Here is a 23,298-nt window from a genome sequence, read left to right as displayed (position 1 = left end):
GTTGGGGATGGGAGAACTTAGAATAGGAGGAGAGCTCAGATAGGATTTCAATTCTTCGAGCGCTTTAGTTTGTTCTGTCCCCCAGGTGGTGTTGGTAGACTTCTTGATGCATTGCAGGAAAGGCTGGCAACGATCGGACAGGTGTGATATAAACCAACTTTGTGCTACAATTTTGCTTGTCAGAGCCTGGATGTCCCGGACGGTTCTGGGTTCCTTGACCTCTGAGAGTGATGCAATTTGGGTTGGATTGGCCTCGATGCCCCTCTGGCTGACCACATATCCTAAGAACTGGTCAGAGGAAACCCCAAAAGAACATTAAGTTGGATTCAGTTTCATTTTATAGGTGTCGAGGATATCGAAGCATTCAGTTAAATCGTCCATATCTAAAGAACTTTGTCAAGATTTGATGACCATGTCATCTATATATAGTTCCATGTTTCTCCAAATCAATGAGGAAAATAGTTTGTGCATCAGCCTCTGGTATGTTGCTCCTGCATTCTTTTGTCCGAAGGGCATAACTTTGTAGCAGTACAAACCGCATTCTATTATGAAAGCTGTATGGATTCAATCTTCTACCTTCATTGGGATCTGATTGTATCCTAAGTAGGCATCGAGGAAGCTCATTCTTTCGAAACCTGTCGTGGCATCTATCATCTGATCAATTTTCGGGAGAGGGTAGCTATCCTTAGGACATGCTTTGTTTAACTTGGTGTAGTCTATGCACACTCTCTTTTTCCCATTTTTCTTTGGGACCACTACAGGGTTGGCTAGCCAAGTAGGATATAGGCATTCTTCGATTGCTCCTATGCTCAGAAGCCGTTGTACCTCTTCTTGGATGGCCTGGTTGATTTCGGGAGCAAACCTCCTCTGCCTCTGCTTGACGGGCGAGAAGCTGTTCGATATGTTGAGGCTATGATTCATGACAGAGGGGTCTATTCCTGGTATATCATGTGGAGACCAGGCAAAGGTCCCAATTCTGGTTTTGAGGAATTGGATCAGGGTGTGCTTTTCTTTTTCGCGAAGTTTGGTACTTACCAGCACTATTTTGGATGGGTCAGCATCATCTATACAGATTTCCTCTAGATCATCGAGGGTGGTCTGGGGCTTTTCGCGATCTTCCTCCAGATCTATGCCTTTGAGATATGCTGGTAAGTTATTCTGTGATTGCTATTTGTTGGGGTCATTGTCAGGAGAGGAGGTGCTAGAATCATTTATTTCTTTCAGGGTTAGGAAGCATTTCTTGGCCTGCTTCTGACATCCTTTTATGTCGATCGTATACCGCCCGTTGGGTGAGTGGCACTGCATAACTTGGTGCAAAGTTGAGACCACTCCCTGCATTCTATGGATCCAACTTCTTCCCATGATGGCGTTGTAGCTTGAGACGGAGTCCACGATGAGGAAGTCCACATGCAAGGTGCGTTCTGCGGCTACCACGTTTAATCGAACAACGCCCTTCGGGTATACCCTCTGGCTGTTAAATCCCAAAATTGGTGCAGCAGAGGTCCTGATATGATTTTCTTCGAGTCCCATCTTCTGAAAGGCTTGGCAGAAGAGAATATCAACCCCACTGCCCCCATCGACTAAAACTCTTCCCAGCTGGCAATGGTCGACTTGTAGCGAAATGACTAGAGGGTCGTCATGGGGCAGGTGCACTCCCTGCAAGTCATCTTCGGTGAAGGTGATTGCAGAGGCTAGATAGCGTCTATCCTCCGAAGTCACAAGGTTGACTGTGTGGCCTAATGACTTGTATCGCTTTACCCTTTCTTCCATTCTCTTATGAATTCTAGTTGCCTGTTCCTGTTCCTCGGTGAGCTCCACGATCCCGAGTATCATGGGGATTTGTTTGAGAGGCTCTTGTGAGCTCGTGGTGGCCATATGCAGGGAGTCTGCTACTGGTGGTGTTGGGGTAGAAGTAGTGTTGGGCTGTGAGATGCCGGGTCTGCTTGTCCCTTTAATATACTAGGTTAACCGTCCACTCCTCATGAGGGCCTGTATATGATTGTGGAGGTTGTGGCACTCGACGATTGTATGGCCATGATCCTTGTGGAAGAGGCATAACCTATTTTATCTCTTCTTTCAGGGGGAGTGGTAATTTTGTATGGTTCTCATCAGATGGGCTTGTCTTTATTTTCTTCGTAAATGACTTCCTGAGGGACGGTGTATTCGAAAGAGGGGTATCGTGGTGGGTCTCGATTTGGTTTTGGCCTTTTCCCTCCTTTCGTGTGATCCGTCTCCTGTCTCTTCCTCTTGTTGTCCCTTGTAGGTGGGGGAGGAGGGTTATTTGCTAGTGGAGCGGAGATAAGTGCGGATTTCTTCTGCGCACGCTCTCGAAATTCTAGGACCCTAAAGACGCCCTCGGCACGGATCTGGATCTCAGCCATGTCATAAGGTGGTGTCATGGTGAAGTTTTCGTGTATGAGAGATCCCACTTGTAGGATTTTGACGAAGAGGTTAGCCGCGGTGACTAGTTCAACATCGTGGATCTGATGTACGAGGTCGATGAAACGTTGCAGGTATGATTTTGGATGTTCATTTTCCCCTTGCTCGATTCAGTAGAGATCTGCCATCGTTCTTGGTGCCTCGCGGTTAGCATTATACTGTTGGAGAAAGGCTCTGCGGAGATCACCGAAACTGTAAAGCCCTGGCTACCCCAGAACAGTTACGGTGAACGGTGGACTGGAAATTTGACTCACTACCTGAGTCCTTTGGTCAAAAACGTGCTCTAAGTGTAATTAACAGGTTAAGGTACAAAACCAATAAAAAGGAAATGGAGATTTTTATTACAAATTGCTATGCAGAGCTAAACAAAACATTTACAAGTGGTTCTCAGTACAAAATGGTCATTACTGTTTTAAATTTACAATCCCGCCGACCTAAGCGGCAAAAATAGGGTAAACCCCCTAGTTCCTCTGAGAACTCCTTGGCCGTGGTGGTCAAGCGGCCGCATATGTACACATCACCACATCAGCTCTCCACTCAAGGCTAGGTGAGCTTTTCTTTCCCTTTACCTGCACCACATAGCACCCATGAGCCAAAGCCCAACAAGAAAACATAATACTTTTCATAAACATTATCAAATGATTATCATTATAATCACACTGAACATAAAGCTTTCGAACAAACGAGTGAACATCACATGATCTTAGCGGGGGAGAGTGGTTGCTAGGTAAGCCACTAGCCTCCAAGCGCTTATTTCATTCATCGACCCTCGGGGTCGGACTGGCATTAATGCTCTTTGAGCCATTCAATGCTAATAGTCGATTAGATCTAATCTCTGTTGGCTTGCGTGATCCACACTATGGCCGTTCTGACTAATGAGTCAGCGCTAGGTGACCAGTGTCCAGTATCACTGCCGAACCTGACTAATAAGTCACAGCTTCACAGCTGATACTAACACCTTTGCCAATTCTGACTGATGAGTCAGTGCAACGTGACCAGTGCCCAGTGCCACTGCCGAACCTGACTAATGAGTCACAACTTCACAGTTGATACTAGCACCTTTGCCAAACCTGACTAATAAGTCAGTACCATGCACAAGTGAGCAACGCATGCCCAACATTCTATATTCAATCCATGTCCATATTACACAACCAACATGCCTCACGAATATCCATGCATGTCACACTTGGGGTGTAGTTTTCTTACCTATGGTTCGAGCAAGAATGAATAAAAGAACAACCCTGAGAACGATCGACCTTTTGGTCCTTTAGCGGTTACCTGGTCATAACCAATTATGGGATTCCATCAATAAAATGAGCAATAAAAGGTTCCCAAACCAAAACCTAACCTCCGGGACATCAAACACTACTCAACCGGGTAGTAGGTTCAACCCCGAGGCCTTAGGTTTGAATCCCCATGCTAAAAACACTATTTTGGCCAAAATTTCCCTGTTGGGCCGCGGATCACCATAGCCATGCCGCGGCTCACCCTCTTGACAGAGGCGTTTCCACCTCTGAAGCCCTCTTAGGCCGCGGCACACCCTAGACAGACCGCGACTCATTACGCATTTCAGCCCAGAAATCAGCACGCACCAGCAAACTCCCCTGCGTTTTCCCTCTCAAACCAGTCCTTCAAACCAACTCTAAACCTCTTCCTAACACCCATTTAAACCTCCAAACATCACCCATAACTCCCCCTCATCATAACCCAAGTAAAACACCACAAAAACTCCCCTTGATTCCAACTTTCCACACTTAAATCTAGAGCTGAAAACTTAAAATGGAAACAGAGTATAACCAGAAAAATAATGGATAAAACTCACCTCAAATTCAAAACCAAACCCTCTTCAATGGCTGAACCAAGTCTACAACCTTAGCCCCTTGATTTCCTAGCTTAATTCCACCCTTTGAGCTCAAAATTCCAAAGAAGAAAAATGAGGGATAAGAACGTACGGGAAGGAGAAGCTTTTTCTCTGTTTTTGGTTCTGTTTCTACAGCCATCTAAACCTCACATATATCCTAGCCAAATGACCTAAATGCCCCTAGGTCATTTAAGGCTTCTAAATCCAACTCAAGGGTAGTTTTGGCACTTTCCACCTATTCCGTTAATCATAATTAACGCTTCCCAATTCCCGCTAATCTCAATATTCTCAAACACCAATATTTCACATCCCGTTACCCTTTAATGCCCGGTAACACTCTAATCATTAAAACACCCAGAGACTTACCCCGAGCCCCGAGCTTAAGCCTGTTATGACCAAACCGATAATTAACATTCCTTGATCGTCTCATGCCAAATGGTTCGAACAAACCCACATCATAATGTGGTCTCAAGATATATCACCAACATGCGTACAAATAATCAATTTACCCTCAACGGGCCAAATTACCATCACACCCCTGTAATAAGAAATATGGACTCACATGAATGCATTTCACATCATATCATAATATAATCAACATATACATGCATTTGATCAATTAATAACATAATTAAGCAAGTATGGCCCTCCCGGCCTACTATTCATGCCATTAAGCATATCGGAGAATTCAGGGCATTACAGAAACTGTTGACAGAACCAGGTTTGAACTACCTGAACCATAGCAGGGCTGGCCCAGACAAAGTCGTGGAGAAAACTTTGCACTGTATGGCTTCATTGTTGGCTTCCAGGGCCATCTTCTGTTGAAATTGGAACAGGTGGCTGAGCGGGTCTCCCTTTCCATTAATTGTGGGTAGAGGAGGGATTATGAAGTCCCGCGGTTTGGGCTTGTTCTGAATCCACTTTGCAAAGGGTGACCTCTCATTGGTTCTTGATACCAAGTCCATGTGCTCAGTAGCGTGAGCGGACCTTCCATCTAAAAACTTCTGTATCATTTCTCGCATCATCACTTCTTTCCAATTGTCCAAGAACTGGATGGAGGGGGTACGGTCCTCGGGTGGTGAGTCTTATGTGGCCCATTGTGGGGTCTGCTGGGGCCCACTCTCGGCGGCTGGTTAGGTTGTTCTTGTGGGCTCTGCATCAGCTTGCGCATGTGTCTCACAGTGTACCGTCCGTCGCTCCTCGGCCCCCTGGTGAAGACGGGTTGGGGAGGATGGTAGGGGACCCTGAGACCCTTCCCCGACTTGGTGTGTGCTTCTCCGAGGGGAGTCGATCTGAACAATCAAAGCTTCAGGTCTACCAAGGTTAGGATTCTCATTATCTTGGGTCCTGCGCATAGCTTCGTTGGACTTTCGCAATTCGGCGATCTCTGCTTCGAGCCTGGCCTGAGCTTCGGTCAGTGTCCTAATGGCTTCATTGGATTGTTGCTGGCTAGCCTCCATCAGGCGACACATCCTATCGATTTGGTCTCCCACATCTATCGGTGGGACAACTTGGGTTATGGTTCTCGGTGCTCCATTGTTCTTAGGCGGCATGGCTACAAGGTTTCAAGTAGATCTTGATTACAAGGAAAGAGTTCTTGATTTGATGACGTGGTTGAAAAGGGAACAGGATTCCCACAGACGGCGCCAATTTGTTGAAGAAAAAACTTTGCCTTTCTGTATCTGGAGGTATTTGCCGAAGAATGCTAATCTTCCGATCCTTCTCCGATGGTGATGATCACTTTGACAATTGGTGCACCGTCGGGGGTACCTGCAAGAAAGACACTCCGATGCCTAAGTCAGATTTTCTGCTCCCTTCATTTGAATAAGAGTTCAGTATTTATAGAACAAAAATGTGAGGTGGTTAGTTGGTTAAACTGGTTCCCTGATTGGCGGGGGAAATAACTAATTTCCCCCCAAGATGTATTGGTTTCAAATAGATACATAGAGGTCAGAGGTGCAGACCACCTCTGACCTGCAGTTTCTGTCTTCGGAGCCTCTGCAGATCAAAACGGTACGTTTTAAGCATACTTAAAATAGAGAAGGTCTTTGGGCCAAATATTTTGTGCCCAACAACTTTATACACTAATCTATGCATTTTGTATAGATTTGGGCATGATTTCTTGTTTTTTTTTTTTTTTCCAGATATGAAGCTCGCTGCTTGCTCGACACTACTCGATGCAATTCTTGCAAGAGGTGTAGTTTTTCAACGATGTGTCCGTTTGAGGCGATTTTTTTTTAATTTTGGTATTTTTTTGTCTACACGTTTGAGTAACATATATACACATTTAAGAAGTGTAAAGCTTGAAAACATACTAAACTTCAAATGAATACCCCTTTTTTTGGTCGTGGTTTCCAGATATACACTTCTAAAATGTGTTTCTACACTTCTTACATGTGTATATCTAAAAAAAAAAAAATCCCAAAATAACAAACAAGTCACCCCAAATGGACACCTAAGTGAAAAATTACTCTTCTTGCAATAATTGAATAGAACCCCTATCAAGCATTGTCGAGAAGACATGAAAAACATAATTTTTTATGGAAAAATTGATGGTGCTCGATGCCAACTCAACGAGGCCTTAAAAATCAAGATTTTTATGAAGAAAAAGAAACATTTTGGCTCAATGGTGCTCGATGCTGGCTCGATAGTGCTTGATACTGCTCGATGTAGTTTGATGCAATTCTTGCAAGAAGTGTAATTTTTCACTCGAGTGTTCGTTTGTGGTCTTTTTTTTTATTTTGGATATTTTTTTAGATATAAATGTTTAAGATGTGTAGATACACATTTTAGAAGTTTACATCTAGAAACCACAACAAAAAATGGGATATTATTTCGAAGTTTGGTATGTTTTCGAGCTTTATACTTCTAAAATGTGTATATATGTTACTCAAACATGTAGATCTCAAAAAAAAAATACCTAAATTAAAAAAAAAAATCGACTCAAACAAACACCCGAATGAAAAAATATGCCTCTTGCAAAAATTTCATAAAACAACATCGAGAACTATCTAACACCATCGACCAAAAACATTATTTCATAAAAAACTTGATTTTTAAGGGCCCATCGATTTGACATCAAGCACCATCAAATTTATACAAATTTCAGAGTTTCAGATCTGAAAAAAAAAATTACGAATCATTAAAAAAATGGATGTGATGGTGGTATTGTGGCTACTATGGGTGAAAGGGCCAAGCGAGGAGAGAGAGAGAGAGAGAGAGAGAAGAGAGAAATAGAGAAAATTATGAGATGAGTATATTGTGAAGAGTGGTATAGAAGAGCTTTTTTTTTTATGTGCAAAGTATGGGGATTTTTTTTTTTAATTTAGGCCTCCATATTAAGCATAAAAACTCAAATTTCCCAAACCAAATGAGTTTATATTACCTTTGTTATCTTTAAATTTTATTTATATATATATATATATTAAGGAATAAATTATTATTATTATTTGTAATATAAAATAAAATATTATTTCTAAATCTTTGGCTAATAGACTCAAGAAATTGTTAGACTAGGTGAGCAGCAATATTAAGAGTGATTTGTGTATGGATAATTAATTTTAGACAATGCAACTATTGGAATAGAAAAAATACATGTTATGAAATAGAATAAATTTGGGAATGGGACAAAATTAGCCTTTGTTATAGGGTAATTTCACCCTTATTGTGAGTACGACCTCGTTTGGTATAATTATGCAACCTAAATTGTTGTGTATCTATAGGAGTGAAGTATGTTTATGACTACTTGCCCCATATTGTCTGGTAAAGAAAAATCACAAGAGACGACTCGTGGATGATCATGTCACGCGGTTATATGCAGAAACAACCATGCGATCTCATAATTGAGATACCTGAAGACTGTAATAGCATACTGCTCCATTTGTATGAGGTTGGGTACTTCATACCTGCAACATAGGTCCTACCCATATGCGCGACAACTTCTAATTAGGCTCCCACCATTTATATGATGCTCACATAGGCCCCGTTAACGAAAATAACATAACCCCTATGTTTTTAAATTACTAAAGGCTCTTAGACCTTTTTCTGCTGGAAAAAATTTGACAAGTTATATCATCGAAACTGAACCCTTCGATGCAGATCCAACCCAATCTGCATCGGAGTAGGCCAATATATGAAAGTGTCGATGCGAAGCAGCTTGCTGAGATCAAATGAGATATCCCAACTGTAACGTCCCAAATTTGCTAATAAGGTTTAGTGTCTTGATTAGCATGCTAGGAGGGCACTAACTGATTTAATTTTATAAATCCATGGATTAAATGATTATGTGATTAGAAATTCATGTTTAGGTGAATTAAATATGCACATGGGCCCATTTTTGTTAGTAGGGGAATAATTGTAATTTTGGCTCATTGAGGGCATAAATGTGAATTATATGTATGTTATGCTTGATACCACAAGATTGTGGTGATATATTTGTGATGTGCGATCTGAGGCAGTCCTAGGGAGTGGAATAGCGAAATAGTCACAACAGGGTCGAATACCCGGCTCGGGGTGAGCCTAGGGGTATTTTGGGAACATAGTTTGTGTTTGGGATTTACCGGGTAACATGTAACGATTTAGCGATCATTTGGGTATGTCGGGGGTTAAATGGGGAATTATAGAAACACTCAGCGGGATGTGGCAAATGACGGGAATGCCCTTGATGGCATTAAGGGATTAAGGATATACCTAGGGGAATTTTGGGCTTTTCAGCTAGGGGATAGACTTGGATGGCCTTAGACACTAGAACCCACCAGAATTAGAAAGTACACACACACACACACACTCTCTCTCTCTCTCTCTCTCTCTCAAGCTTCTCTCTCTCGACTTTCTCCTTCTCTTTAGTGTGCTTGGAGGTGTTGATGAATTCTTGAGGAATTTGGCTAAGGAATTGAAGAATGGAGGCTTGAGGTGCTTGGGAATTAGCTCAGGCCAAAATTATCACAAAGGTAAGGGTCTATGTTGAATTGTGTTAAGTTCTTGGCTATAGTTAGAAGTTTCTTTTAAAGTTTGAGCTTAGTTTGATTTTTTGGTTTTTGATGGGTTATAGGCTAAGTGTTGGGGTGGTTATGCTGCTGTGATATGAACTGTAGGTGGAATTCTGATTATAGGGGTTAATTTGGGTATGAAATTGTAAGGCTGGTTGAGGAAAACATGGTGAAAAATGCATGAGGAATTTTGGGTTTTGGGGCTTGTGCTGCAATCCGCTTGAGCACAGAGGCTTGGGGGCCTCAGAATTTTGCCCAGGCGCTGCTGTGCAGGCTGAGGCGTGCCGCAGCTCGTGTTCCTTTGATGAGAGTCCTAGGGCTCTTTGACTTGAGTGCACCACAACCTTTAAGGGATGGGCCGCAACTCAAATAGGAAATGTTGGCCATTTGAGGGTTTTATGCTCGGGAACCCAAATGGTAAGGCTCAGGAAGGATTCTACTACCCCGTTTTGTAGAATTCGAGGTGCCGAAGGCTAGTATTTTAATCCCAAGTTTCTAATTGGTTAGGGATTGATGGATATCTATTTATTATGGCGTTATGATTAGGCTTTATGTCAAAGCTTGGGTTTAGGGGATTGTGCCCATGATCGCGTTAATCTATCAGCTCAGGACAAAGGTAAGAAAACTGTTTGTGCCCGTAGAGCAAGGCATGGCTCTATTATTTGTGTTTCAGGGCTTTGCCCTAATATTTGTGTTTAATATATGTGTGAATACTTGTAAATACTATGCTATGTTGTGCATGATTATGAATGAGCGGCGAAGGCCGAGAATGACAAAGGGCCGAGAACGGCTAAGGCCGAGAAAGGCAAAGGCCAGGAACGACGAAAGCACACTGAGTGCAGGTCGTAAGGACAAGACCCTCTAAGGGTACTGTATCCATCTGCTCGGTGATGACAGCGAACCCAGGACCTGGTAAAGCACTTGGGTCGGCATAGGCCGCTATATGTTAAATCTGTTGACTATTTATGTTGTATATTATTGGATTGTATTGTGATTTGTTATGCGTTGAGTTTTCTTGTTGGGCTTTGGCTCATGGGTGATCTATGGTGTAGGTAAGGGACATGGAAAGGTCGATCAACCATGAGTTGGAGGGTGTGGAGCAGTGTGTACATGTTCGGCCTACCTGGCTGCCAGGGCCAGGGTTATTTTGAGGAATATGTTGTAATGATTAGTATTGTTGCTTAGGTCGACTGTATTCACATTTTGAGTTGTAAAAAAAATTCAAACAATATTTTGGGATCTTAAATGTATAACTTTTATGATTTTGAATGAATGTCCAAAAATTTATAACTAATGTTGTCAAATGAGTCTTTATTTCAATTTAATCACACTTTCTAACCTAAAACGTCAATTAGCGAGCTAATGGCACATTTATAAATCACATGGTAATGACTCTAAGGTAGTAGGGCATTACAACTTGGTATCAGAGTGTGCCAAGATTTATGGTTCCTAGAGATTGATTGAACATGTACGCTCGCTGCCAGAGACAAGCTCGACTGAGGGTTGGTCAGTATTAAATGAGTTATGTGTTTAATTGCTTGTCTGAGTTGACTTTTTTGCTTGAATAGTATAGATAGAGCATGATGAATGTGTTTATATATGTATGATGGCAAGGCACGATCCTTTGATTGCTATATGCTTATGTTGTGTGCGATGTGTTGATCTGTTGTTTGTATCGGATTGATTGGGACTGGGAGGTAGTTTTGGACGTTGTTATCGTGCCTGATGTGAGGTGTCATTGATTACAAGAAATATTGAGGTTATGCCTTGGAGATTGATTATACTCCGCAATAATAGGGCCAAAGATGACAACCAGGGTCAGGACCCTCCACCTGCCCCACTGAACTGGCAGCAGTTGTTTGCTGAAATGGAATCCAGACTTCAACGAACAGAAGATGAGCTTCAAGAATTGAGACAATAGGCCCCTCCTTGAGGTATTAGGTTACATATTCCATCGGGCGTGGCACCAGTGCCAGCCCAGCCTGTGATGGAGAATAGGTGGGAGCTCTTACATGAAAGATTCAGGAAGCAACACCCTCCCACCTTTGAGGGTGGCCCAGACCCACTGCGGGCATAGTAGTGGATGAATATGATTTCTTTCATCTTGGATTTCATGAGGGTGGAAGGAAATGACAGGGTGGCTTGCGCCAGCTACATGTTGAGGGAAGATGCCCGCATCTGGTGGGACATTGTGTCCCAGAGGAGGGATGTGGCAACTATGACCTGGGAAGAATTTAGGGACATGTTCAATGAGAAATACTACAGTGTTGTAGTCTGAGCTGCAAAGATGGATGAGTTTGTTAACCTGGCTCAGAACCAGATGACTGTTACAGAGTATGCACTAAAGTTTGACCAGTTGGTGAAGTTCGCACCAGACTTGGTGCCTACTGATTTGGCACGGAGGGATCGGTTTGTATGGGGGCTGAACGTTATGATAGCCTATGACGTCAAGATAACATTAGATCCTATGACTACCACCTATGCTCAGGTAGTGGAGAAGACCCTTACAGCTGAGGGGGCCGAGAATCAGATATGGCGAGAGGGTCCTACTAGGTGTGATGATTGGAGGACGGTGCCTCCTTTCACTGGTTCTAGTTGGGGTAGTGACCCCAGTGACCAGTAAAGAAAGGCCCCAGATTCTTTTGTTCCTCCTGGTTCAGATAGGAGAGCACAGGGTGCTTTCACTGGCCATCAGGGCAGGGGAGATAACTGGAGGAGTTTCCCAGAGTATCCTTGGTGTAGGCGACGACATTAGGGAGAGTGTAGAGTTAGAGCCTGCTTCACTTGTGGGAGTGTTGGTCATCTGTCGAAGGACTGCCCACAAGCCATAAAAGAAGAGTCGAAGAAGAGCGGCAGCCTCACTCCAGCTAGAGTATTCACCTTGACCTAGACTGTGGCTGAGGCTAGTCCCTCGGTCATGACAGGTTAGATATCTAATGCTGGTTCTTCATATACTGCATTGATTGATTCATGAGCTACTCATTTGTTTGTATATGCTAGAGTGATAGATCATCTGTGTAGGCCATGTGATATGTATGCTAGGGGATTCAGGACTTTGTTGCCAACTGGGGAACTAGTAGTCTCTAGGAGATGGGTTAGAGCATTACCAGTAGAGATAGATAGTAGGGAGTTGTCTATGGATCTGATTGAGCTAGCGATGGATGACTTTGATATGATCTTGGGGATGGATTGGTTATCAAAGTACGGGGTGACTTTAAATTGCAAGCGAAGAATGGTGACCTTTGAACCAGAAGGGGAGGTACCCTTTGTATTTGTGGGGACAGTGAGTGGGCCACGAGTACCTATGATTTTTGCACTAAAGGCTAGGGACCTAATTCAAGAAGGTTGCATGGGATTTTTAGCAAACATAGTGGATACCTCTAGGATTGTTTCGGTTGGACCAGATAAGACCAGATTGATATACGAGTTTCCTGATGTATTCCCAACAGACCTGCCAGGGTTGCCACCACACTGAGAGAACGAGTTTGTCATAGAGTTGGCACCAGGGGCGGAGCGAGTATCTAGGACACCTTATAGAATGGCTCCGGGAACTGAAGATTCAGTTGCAAGAGTTATTGGATTTATGATTCATTAGACCTAATTTTTCGCCATGGGGTTCTCCAGTGTTGTTTGTCAAGAAAAAGGATGGATCCTTAAGGATGTGCATTGACTACAGAGAGTTGAATAAGTTTACCATTGAGAACGAGTACCCACTGCCCGGGATCGATGACTTGTTTGACAAACTACAGGGGAAGATGGTGTTCTCCAAGATTGACCTTCGGTTCGGTTACCAATAGTTAAGGATTAGAGAGGAGGACATACCAAAGACCAAATTTCTGCACAAGGTATGTACATTATGAATTCATAGTCATGTCCTTTGGATTAACCAATGCCCCAACAACCTTTATAGACTTGATGAGTAGGGTCTTCAGGGATTATTTCGACAAGTTTGGGATCGTATTCATCGATGATATACTGGTGTTCTCCCAGTCAGAGACAGAGCACGAGCAACATCTTTGCTTGGTACTACAGTGATTGAGAGAGCATAGGTTATATGCTATGTTCAGCAAATGTGATTTTTGGTTACCCCAAGTAACATTTCTCGGCCATATTGTCAGCAAGGAGGGGCACCTAGTGGACCCAAGCAAGATTGAGGCAGTGAGAGATTGGCCCAGGCTGAGTAGTGTACCAGAGGTTAGGAGTTTCTTAGTATTAGCAGGGTGCTATCAGTGATTCATTGAGGGATTCTCTAGAATAGCCACACCATTGACTGAGTTGATGCATAAGAAGACCAAGTATGCCTGGACAGATAGATGTGAGAACATTTTCAAGGAGTTGAAGCAGCAACTGATCACCGCTCCAGTAATGAGTCTCCCATCAGACAATGAGAAGTTTGTAGTCTACTGTGACGCTTCAAGGAATGGTTTGGGTTGTGTTTTGATGGAACTTGAAAGGTGATAGCCTACACTTCGAGACAACTGAAGGAGTATGAGCAAAGGTATCCCACTCATGATCTGGAATTGGTAGCGGTGGTATTTTCACTAAAGGTTTGGAGGCATTATCTGTATGGGGAGAAGTGAGATATATACACCTACCATAAAAGTCTAAAGTATTTCTTTACTCAGAATGATCTAAATATGTGCCAGAGGCGTTGGCTGAAATTGGTAAAAGATTACGATTACGATATTCTATACCATCCTAGAAAGGCCAATGTGGTGGTCGACGCATTGAGTCAGAAGGGCCCAGGACAGTTATATAGTTCTCGGCAGATATCAAAGAGGTTTGCTGAAGAGATGACCAGAGTAAGAATTGAATTGGTAGCTAGTCAGCAAGCCAATATTAAACTTCAGTCCATGCTTCTTGAGAGGATCAGGGAAGCATAGAAGGAGGATCCATGGTTGAAGAAGCACACAGAGGATGTCTTATCCAGAGTGACTAAGGACTTTTCTATTTCAGAGGTGAGTTTATTGAGGTTTAAGGGCCGGATTTGCGTTCTGGTGGATTTTGATATCTGGTCAGAGATTTTAGATGAGTCTCATACCACTAATATTCCTTACATCTGGGTATGATGAAGATGTACCAAGACTTAAGAACTTTGTATTGGTGGCCAGGGATGAAGAGGGATGTAGTGGATTATGTGGCCAAGTGTTTGACCTATCAGCAGGTGAAGGCTGAACATCAAAGGCCAGCAGAATTCCTACAGCCTTTATGGATTTTGGAATGGAAGTGGGAGGATATCACCATGGACTTCATGGTTGGATTACCGAAGACAGTAGGATAGTATGATTCTGTGTGGGTGATTCAGCCCACTTTTTACCTGTTAAGACAACTTACACAGTAGAGCAGTATGTTGAATTGTATGGAAGGAAATTGTGCGACTTCATGGGGCTCCAAGGTCGATAGTATCCGACAGAGACCCCACCTTCACCTATAAGTTTTGGGAGAGCCTGCAGAGGGCTATGGGCACATAGTTGCGGTTTAGTATCGCATATCATCCTCAAACAGATGGACAGTCTGAGAGGATGATTCAGATACTGGAAGACATGCTATGGGCCTGTGTGTTGGATTTTGGGGGATCTTGGAGTAAGTATCTCCCTTTGATTGAATTTTCATATAATAACAACTATCAGGCGACTATCGGAGTGGCTCCATAAGAAATGTTATATGGGAGGAAGTGCAGATCGCCCATCCATTGGGATAAGATGATTGAGATAAAGTATTTAGGACCTGAGGTTATTCAGAGGACCAATGAGGTGATTGAGATTATTAGAGCTCGAATGCTCACCTCTTAGAGTTGAAAGAAGAATTACTCAGACTTGAGATGCAAGAGTGTAGAGTTTCAAGTAGGCGATCATGTGTTTCTCAGAGTTTCCCACTTGAGAGGGGTGAAATGATTTGGACTGAGGGGCAAGTTAATCCCTAGGTTTGTTGGCCCCTTTGAGATTCTAGAATGGGTTGGGGAGGTAGCCTATAGATTGGAAATGCCTCCAGCCTTATCAGGGGTTCACAATGTATTCCATGTGTCCATGATCCGGAAGTATGTATCGGATTCTATGTATGTGCTGAGTTATGAGAACCTGGAGTTAGATCAAGATTTATCTTATGAGGAGAAGTCGATTCAGATTCTAGACTGAAAAGATAAAGTCTTGCGGAGTAAGACCATTTTCTTATTGAAAGTGTTCTGGAGGAACAACAAAGTGGAAGAGGCAACTTGGGAACTTGAGAATGATATGCGGGATCGATATCCCGAGTTATTCAGGTAAATTTCGAGGACGAAATTTCTGTAAGGAGGGGATAGTTGTAACGTCCCAAATTTGCTAATAAGGCTTATTGTCTTGATTAGCGTGTCGGGAGGGCAATAACTAATTTAATTATGTTAATGCATGGATTAAATGATTATGTGATTAGAAATGCATGTTTGGGTGAATTAAATATGCATGTGGGCCCATTTTTGTTAGTATGGGCACAATTGTAATTTTGGCCTATTGAGAGCATAAATGTGAATTATATGTATGTTATGCTTGATACTACAAGATTGTGGTGATATATTTGTGATGTGCGATTCGAGGCAGTCCTAGGGAGCAGAATATCAAAATAGTCACAACAGGGTCGAATACCCGACTCGGGGTGAGCCTAGAGGTATTTTGGGAACATAGTTTGTGTTCAGGATTTTCTAGGTAACAGGTAGCGATTTAGTGATCATTTGGGTATATTGGGGGTTAAATGGGGAATTATAGGAACACTCGAGGAATTAGCGGGATGTGGAAAATGACAGGATTGCCCTTGATGGCATTAAGGGATTAAGGATATGCCTAAGGGAATTTTGGGCTTTTCAGCTAGGGGATAGACTTGGATGGCCTTAGACACTAGAACCCACCAGAATTAGAAAGAACTCTCTTTCTCTCTCTCTCTCTCTCAGGCTTCTCTCTCTTGGCTCTCTCCCTCTCTTTAGTGTGCTTGGAGGTGTTGATGAATTCTTGAGGAATTTGGCTAAGGAATTGAAGAATTGGAGGCTTGAGGTGCTTGTGAATTAGCTCAGGAAAAAAATATCACAAAGGTAAGGGTCTATGCTGAATTGTGTTAAGTTCTTGGTTGTAGTTAGAAGTTGCTTTTAAAGTTTGAGCTTAGTTTCAATTTTGGGTTTTTGATGGGTTATAGGCTAAGTGTTGGGGTGGTTATGCTGATGTGATATGAAATGTAGGTAAAATATCGAGTATAGGGGTTAATTTGTGTATGAAATTGTAAGGCTGGCTGAGTAAAACATGGTGAAAAATGCATGAGGAATTTTGGGTTTTGGGGCTCGTACTGCGGCCTTGTTCATTAGGCGTCGAGACTCACTTGAACACAGAGTCTTGGGAGCCCAGAATTTTACCCAGGCGCCGTAGCGCAGGCTGCGGCGCACCGTGGCCTGTGTTTCTTTGATGAGAGCCCCAGGGCTCTCTGACTTGAGCGCGCCGCGACCCTTAAGGACTAGGTCGCGGCTCAAATAGGAAATGTTGGCCATTTGAGGGTTTTAAGCTCGAGAACCCAAATGTTAAGGCTTGGGAAGGATTCTACTACCCGGTTTAGTAGAATTCGAGGTACCGAAGGCTAGTATTTTAATCCAAAGTTTTTAATTGGTTAGGGATTGATGGATATCTATTTATTATGGCGTTGTGACTAGGTTTTACATCAAAGCTCGAGTTTAGGGGATCGTGCTGTAATGACCCACTAATCTAGACTAATTGGACCATTATCGAAACTATACATAAAACTTACATTTTTACGAAAATACCATAATTTATTGAGTAACTTGAAAAATAAGAGTTATTTACAAATAAACAGAATACTAAGAAGGATTTTGGGATCCCATTGTCTTTAAAACAAAACATGGTTTAAAATAGAAGACATTACATCATAATGCGGAAAATACACATAAAAACCATAAAAACATAAAAGGAGACTATATCCTCGAATCGAATAACGCTCGGCCCCTTGACTCCATTCATCATCGATACACATTCTCCAAGCGTCACGAATCTTTCCGCCTCTAAACTTATTTTCCTGCACATAAACAGAAAGGAGTGAGCCTAATGCCCAGTAAGGAAAATCTAACACAAAGTCACATACATAATTTCATAAGAAAACATAAAGACTTAACATAATACATATAACATACACTTATTATAATGGCCATTATTACTTGGGGTCCCATAGACTAAACAAGCATATGCCCATGGGATTAGTGGGGTCCTACTAGCTAAGTAGGTCATATGCCCATAACCCATTTGGGGTCTTGTTAGTCATATGGGTCATATGCCCAAGCCTACAAACATACACATATACATATCATAACACTTTTAATAACATAAAACATATAGATAACATAAGCACATAACATGTTGATTCTAGCCTATTTCCTTACCAAAGTTACCGAGATTATGGACTGAGTTGGGATTGTTGGAACACTCCTAAAACCATAAGAAAGAGTAAGTCTAAAGAAAGGAGATGAAATGAAAGAGATGGAAAGACTAAACCATAGAAAACATACTTACCGACTTATATGCTTAAAAGCTTGGATTCCCTAACCAAAATAAGAATAAGGTTAGGGGACTGAGTAGAAGGTTTTGAGAAAGGAAATAACATAAAATACAGAAAGGAACTAGAGTCTTGGGTTTACCTCAAAGATTGCAAGACCAATCTAACATCCACCGAAATACTATAGCACTCACTTCCCAAAGTGTTTGATAAGCTTATGATGTTTAAGCTTATAGTTTTTCCCCAAACCAAGTGTTTACACTCTCACACTCACTTAACACTAGCAGCCTCTGAACTTAGAGAAAATGGTGAATAATGGCTGGGTACTAAGTCCTATTTATAGAGTTTGGGAATGAAAATATCTTGATTTTACTTGAATAAAAATAATGGCTTTTTAAGTGAAAATCATTTGAATAATCGTTCAGCAGAGGCTGAAGACTCGTTCAGAAGATGCTGGACTGTTGAAGGAGTTTGAATGGCTGAAAGGAAAAGAATTCAAAAGTATTTGAAAACATGCTGGTGGAGGCGATATATCGCCCCCCTATAGGCGATATATCGCCTGGACCTTTGTTCCCGAGGCGACCGTGCATCGATTCGTGTTTTCCGTATCTACGTGCTGCGATATATCGCCCCCTATAGCTGCGATATATCGGCATACGCTGAATATTTAAACACGAATTTACACATTTTTAGCTGAGTTTGAATGGAGTAAACAGCCTTGACTAAGCCCTCCACGTGCTCAAAGCTGCTGACTGACCTTATAACATTCAAACTTTTACCCTTATTTAATTTAATCCTCAAAAATACTTAATCCTTAATTACCATTCAAAACATGTGCTTAAAATCCTATTGGTTGATGTCTAAACCTTATAATATAATAATATAATCCTTAATATCAGTCACATTAATCAAACCTTAGGTTATACTTAATATTCTTAAACTATAGGTTAAACTTAGAAAATCTATAAGTACTACTATGAGTGTCCAAATAACTCCCGGTCTGAACCAAAAATCCATAGTAACAAAGATAACACTTAAACATACTATAATACTACTAAACAATTAGCTAAGTAAAGTTCTTGGACTCTACACGTGCTCAGGATGGCGTTAATCTATCAGCTCGGGACACAAGTAAGAAAATTGTTTGTGCCCGTAGAGCAGGGCATGGCCTTATTATTTGTGTTTCAGGGCGTGGCCCTAATATTTGTGTTTAATATATGTGTGGATACTTGTAAATACTATGATATGTTGTGCATGATTATGAATGAGCGGCGAAGGCCAAGAAAGGCAAAGGGCCTAGAACGGCGAAGGCCGAGAACGACAAAGGTTGAGAAGGGAACGGCGAAAGCACGTTGAGTGCAAGCTGTTAGGGAGAGACCCTTTAAGGGTGTTGTATCCACCCACTCGGTGAGGACCACGAACCTAGGGCTTGGTAAAGCACCTGGGTTGGCATAGGCCGCTACATGTTTAATCTATTGACTGTTTATGTTGTATATTATTGGATTGAATTGTGATTTGTTATGCGTTGAGTTTTCTTGTTGGGCTTCGGCTCACGGGTGCTCTATGGTGTAGGTAAGGGCAATGGAAATGTTGATCAACCATGAGTTGGAGGGCGTGGAGCAGCATGTACATGTTCGGTCTACCTGGTTGCCACGACTAGGGTTATTTTGAGGAATATGTTGTAATGATTGGTTTTGTCACTTAGGTCGACTGTATTCACATTTTGAGTTGTAAAACATTTTCAAACAGTATTTTGGGATCCTAAATGTATAACTTTTATGATTTTGAATGAATGTCCAAAACTTTATAACTAATGTTGTCAAATTAGTCTTTATTTCATTTTAATCACACTTTTAACCTAAAACCTCGATTAGCGAGCTAATGACACATTTATAAAGCACATGGTAATGACTCTAAGGTAGTAGGGCATTACACCAACCTTTGATTGTCAAACTTGCAGTTCCCAATCGAGAATTGGGGTTTTTTTTCGCGGCCTGCGAGATAAGGGAACTCAATAAAGAAACGCTCGTCCAACACTAAAAGCGATTAATGCAAGCGTTTTGATTATGGAAAATAATGATTTATGCACTTAATGTATTTAATGTAATTGAAAAGTTACTTTAGTTGTCTATGAACAATATGAATGAATCAAACAATTCTATAATAGACAAGCTAGAAGAAAAGTAAAGAACACACAAGGATTTTTATAAGGTTCACTGAATAAATCAACTACTCCTTGGGTCACAAAGACTAGGGTAAAAACTTTCACTATATCAAATCACATTATTTGGAAATTACAATATCAAAACACTAATTTGATAAAGAACAAATGAAATACATAGAAATAATTACATTCACCCACTATAGAGTCTCACACTCAATCTTCTTTCTTCTAAATCCCTTATAAGTAATGTTGAAATCCCTTCAACACCATTTTCTGAAATACCTTCAGAAATTTTAGAACATATCCATCTATTCTACTGCTTCAAGAATATCGAACTCTGCTCCATGAATGAAGCTTCGAACCCTAACCAAAAACCTGCATCAAAGACAAGAGAGAAAAACCAAGAATACAACAACAAAAAATCTCTACAAAAATCAGTTGGTTAGTTCATATCCAAGACCCAAAATGACCTGCATATATGTTCAGGTAACTAATCCTAATAGAACCAATAATAGACACTTAACCATAATTAGTTAAAGCTAACTAAAAACTTATCCTACTTGGCAAGTGAAAACACTGAGATCACCAGTCGCAACAAATACAAAATACAAATGCATATGGGACCATGATTTTCCATTTAGTAAAACATATGCAAAAAACATGGTTATTACAGTAATCGTTATATTTATTGTCATTAACTTGTAAACAATCACCTAATGACTGCAATTTTGTAACATACATCTATTTTACTATTGTTTTCCTTAAAATCTAGCGATGATGATATGGTGCAAATTTTTGACACGTGGCAACCAAAAAATGACAAAATCTTTGAAGAGACGAGTCAACCCTCGACTAGAAGAAAGATATTCACAATAAGGTTCATCACACAAATGGTCAAGACTTAGTCAAAGCTTTGTTCATAAGAGCACTACTAGTCTAGTCGATGGAACCCTTAACCAACACTGGTCGTATGCTACAAAAAAGATGCATAAGATTAGTTAGTTCAAATAGATGTTTACTAGATATTTATCATTTGAAATGTATTATCCATTAATTATTTCCATTATGTTACTATCACTTTCCATGTAAGCCATGTAAGGCCCACGACCCATCTATGTAAATTCCTAAGCCTATAAATAGAGGGCATAGTGAATCATTATTTTATATGCGATCATTTACATACTTTTATATACAGAGCCTTGTATCCTCTCAAGCTTACAAAACTCAGGTGACTCTGGCTCATCTGATCGTGGATTGGGGATTTACTATAATAATAAGAGTATCTAAGTGGACGTAGATCATTGCCGATTCTTGGGGCAGAACCACTATAAATCTTAGTGTCATTTTCTATTTTTGTTCAGTTCTCAATTTTCATTATCATTTATTTGACTCATGGTCGTTGGCCAAATCTATGGTCAACAACTATAAAGAGATGATCCATAATTTGGAAAAAAGGTAATCACAATTTAGACATAGTGGACGTAGGCATTTTCTTAAGTTGAAACACTATAAACTCTTGTGTGTCCTTTACAATTTATATACTCACATATTTTACTTCAATGCTCGAAACTCTATTCAAGTGCTCACATACTTTTGGTGTTGTTACAATTTCCTCCAACAACAACCTTGAAGTTAGATATGTCGAAGGCTTATGATCGTGATGAGTGGAAGTTTGTTAAAGTTGTGATGATTAAATTGAGTTATAATAATAGATGGTCTATTCTTCATAGAATTCCTTGGTGGAGTTTGAGACCTGAATTGGAGACTCTTCCTGAATATCAGGATTTGTTGAACAAGTTATATCTCCTGGAGGATAAAGTTGACCCTCATCTGCAGGCACTTCAGAGACTATATTCATTATTGGAGCTGTAAAGAGAAACAAAGCTTATAGGGCTCTTAGAAAATGTTAGTAATATAATCTCTCCCTTAAGTGTTTGGCACAAAAAAATAGAGCAACCAAACAAGGCCCTTAAAAAAAATCCATTGAACACAGTCTAACAAAAAAAAATATCGGATTTTTTTTAATATTTAAAAGTTGGTTAAAACAAACAAGCTTTTAGAAATACTGGTTACCACAGACAACAACAACAAAAAAAGATATTTTCCACACAAAAAAATGCACATTAACCTCATGTTCACAGAAAGGATAAAAATGAAGCTTTGTTCAAAATAAAATCAATAGCCAACAATCATAGGAATATGATGTGATTCATAAGATCTCATAAAACAAAGCTCTTAAAGTGGAAAAGTGAGACAAAACATTACCCATTTTTTTCAACAAGAGTTTTGAACCTAAATTTACCTTATTTGTGTGCACTTGACCTCATGTGAGCCAAAGTTATGGCTTACTCACTCCTTTTTTTTTGTTTTTGATTTTTTTGTTTGTTTTTTTTAAACTCTCTTTTTTGAATGAACCACTCATTGAGTTTTACAAATCAATCAACTATGACATTCACTCATTTCCAGAGATGTAGCCATCTCCCTTAGTAAAAAATACTAAGAAGAATGAGCAAACTTCTCAAAGCATAAATTTCCAAAAGGGTAGCTCTTCCCATTGTATCCAAAAATGGTAGCATTTTTAGATGAGACAATTGAAAAATTAGAGATGACAAGTACCTTTCAACTTAAGATGATGAAATGAGAAGCAAAAGCTGAACACAACATAAACAAACAAAAGTAAGATAATGAATTGCAAAAAAAAAAAAAAAAATGAACAGAAGCATTAGAAAGGAAGTCAGATGGGATAGAGACCAATATTGTTTCTTAAGTTAACATAAGTGTTAGCATTCAATGATTTTGTGAAAAGATCAACTAATTGTGCATCTGTAGAAACATGTGAAATAATGAGCATTTTTAATTTTACTAAACTTTTAATTAAATGGTGTTTGATATCTATATGTTTAGTTCTTGAGTGTTGCACATAATTTATTGAAATGTTAATGGCACTTGTGCTGTTACAATATATGTTGGAAAAACAATCAGAGTAAGCATGGGAATAGGCGTGGTGGGCCTAGTGTATACAACAACAAAATTTTCCATCTCTTATATAAACAGTTTATATGATCAAGAAAACATACAGACATAAACATTAACATATAATATTATTAATCATGCAATATATATATAAATGTACAATATATTTATATATATATATATATATCATATAAACATATACATAAATATTAAAAAACATGAGTATTTACCTCTTGAAGCCTATCAAGTGTCCTTGAGTCTTTTTGTATATATATCGATCTTCCTATCCAATGCTTTGAGTACTTAAACCACGATCTTTCAGAGTGTTCTCTACACCTCAAGAATGTGTGTGGGCA

General features: G+C 40.4%; 1 protein-coding gene across 1 annotated transcript; it reads right to left on the bottom strand.

Annotated features, from left to right (window-relative positions):
- Positions 1–1,167: 1,167 nt before the first annotated feature.
- Positions 1,168–1,770, bottom strand: LOC133825000 (uncharacterized). Its single transcript, XM_062258006.1, has one exon. The coding sequence runs from the start codon at positions 1,768–1,770 to the stop codon at positions 1,168–1,170; it is 603 nt and encodes a 200-aa protein (XP_062113990.1).
- Between the last annotated feature and the right edge of the window lie 21,528 nt (positions 1,771–23,298).

Source organism: Humulus lupulus, chromosome 3 (genome assembly GCF_963169125.1).
Source record: "Humulus lupulus chromosome 3, drHumLupu1.1, whole genome shotgun sequence".
NCBI lineage: Eukaryota > Viridiplantae > Streptophyta > Magnoliopsida > Rosales > Cannabaceae > Humulus > Humulus lupulus.
Note: the sequence above shows the minus strand (reverse complement) of the source record. Positions and strands in the feature narration are given on the sequence as shown.

Coding starts and splice junctions, on each gene's coding strand:
- LOC133825000 (XM_062258006.1), bottom strand. CDS start 1,770: ATGGAAGAAAGGGTAAAGCGATACAAGTCATTAGGCCACACAGTCAAC.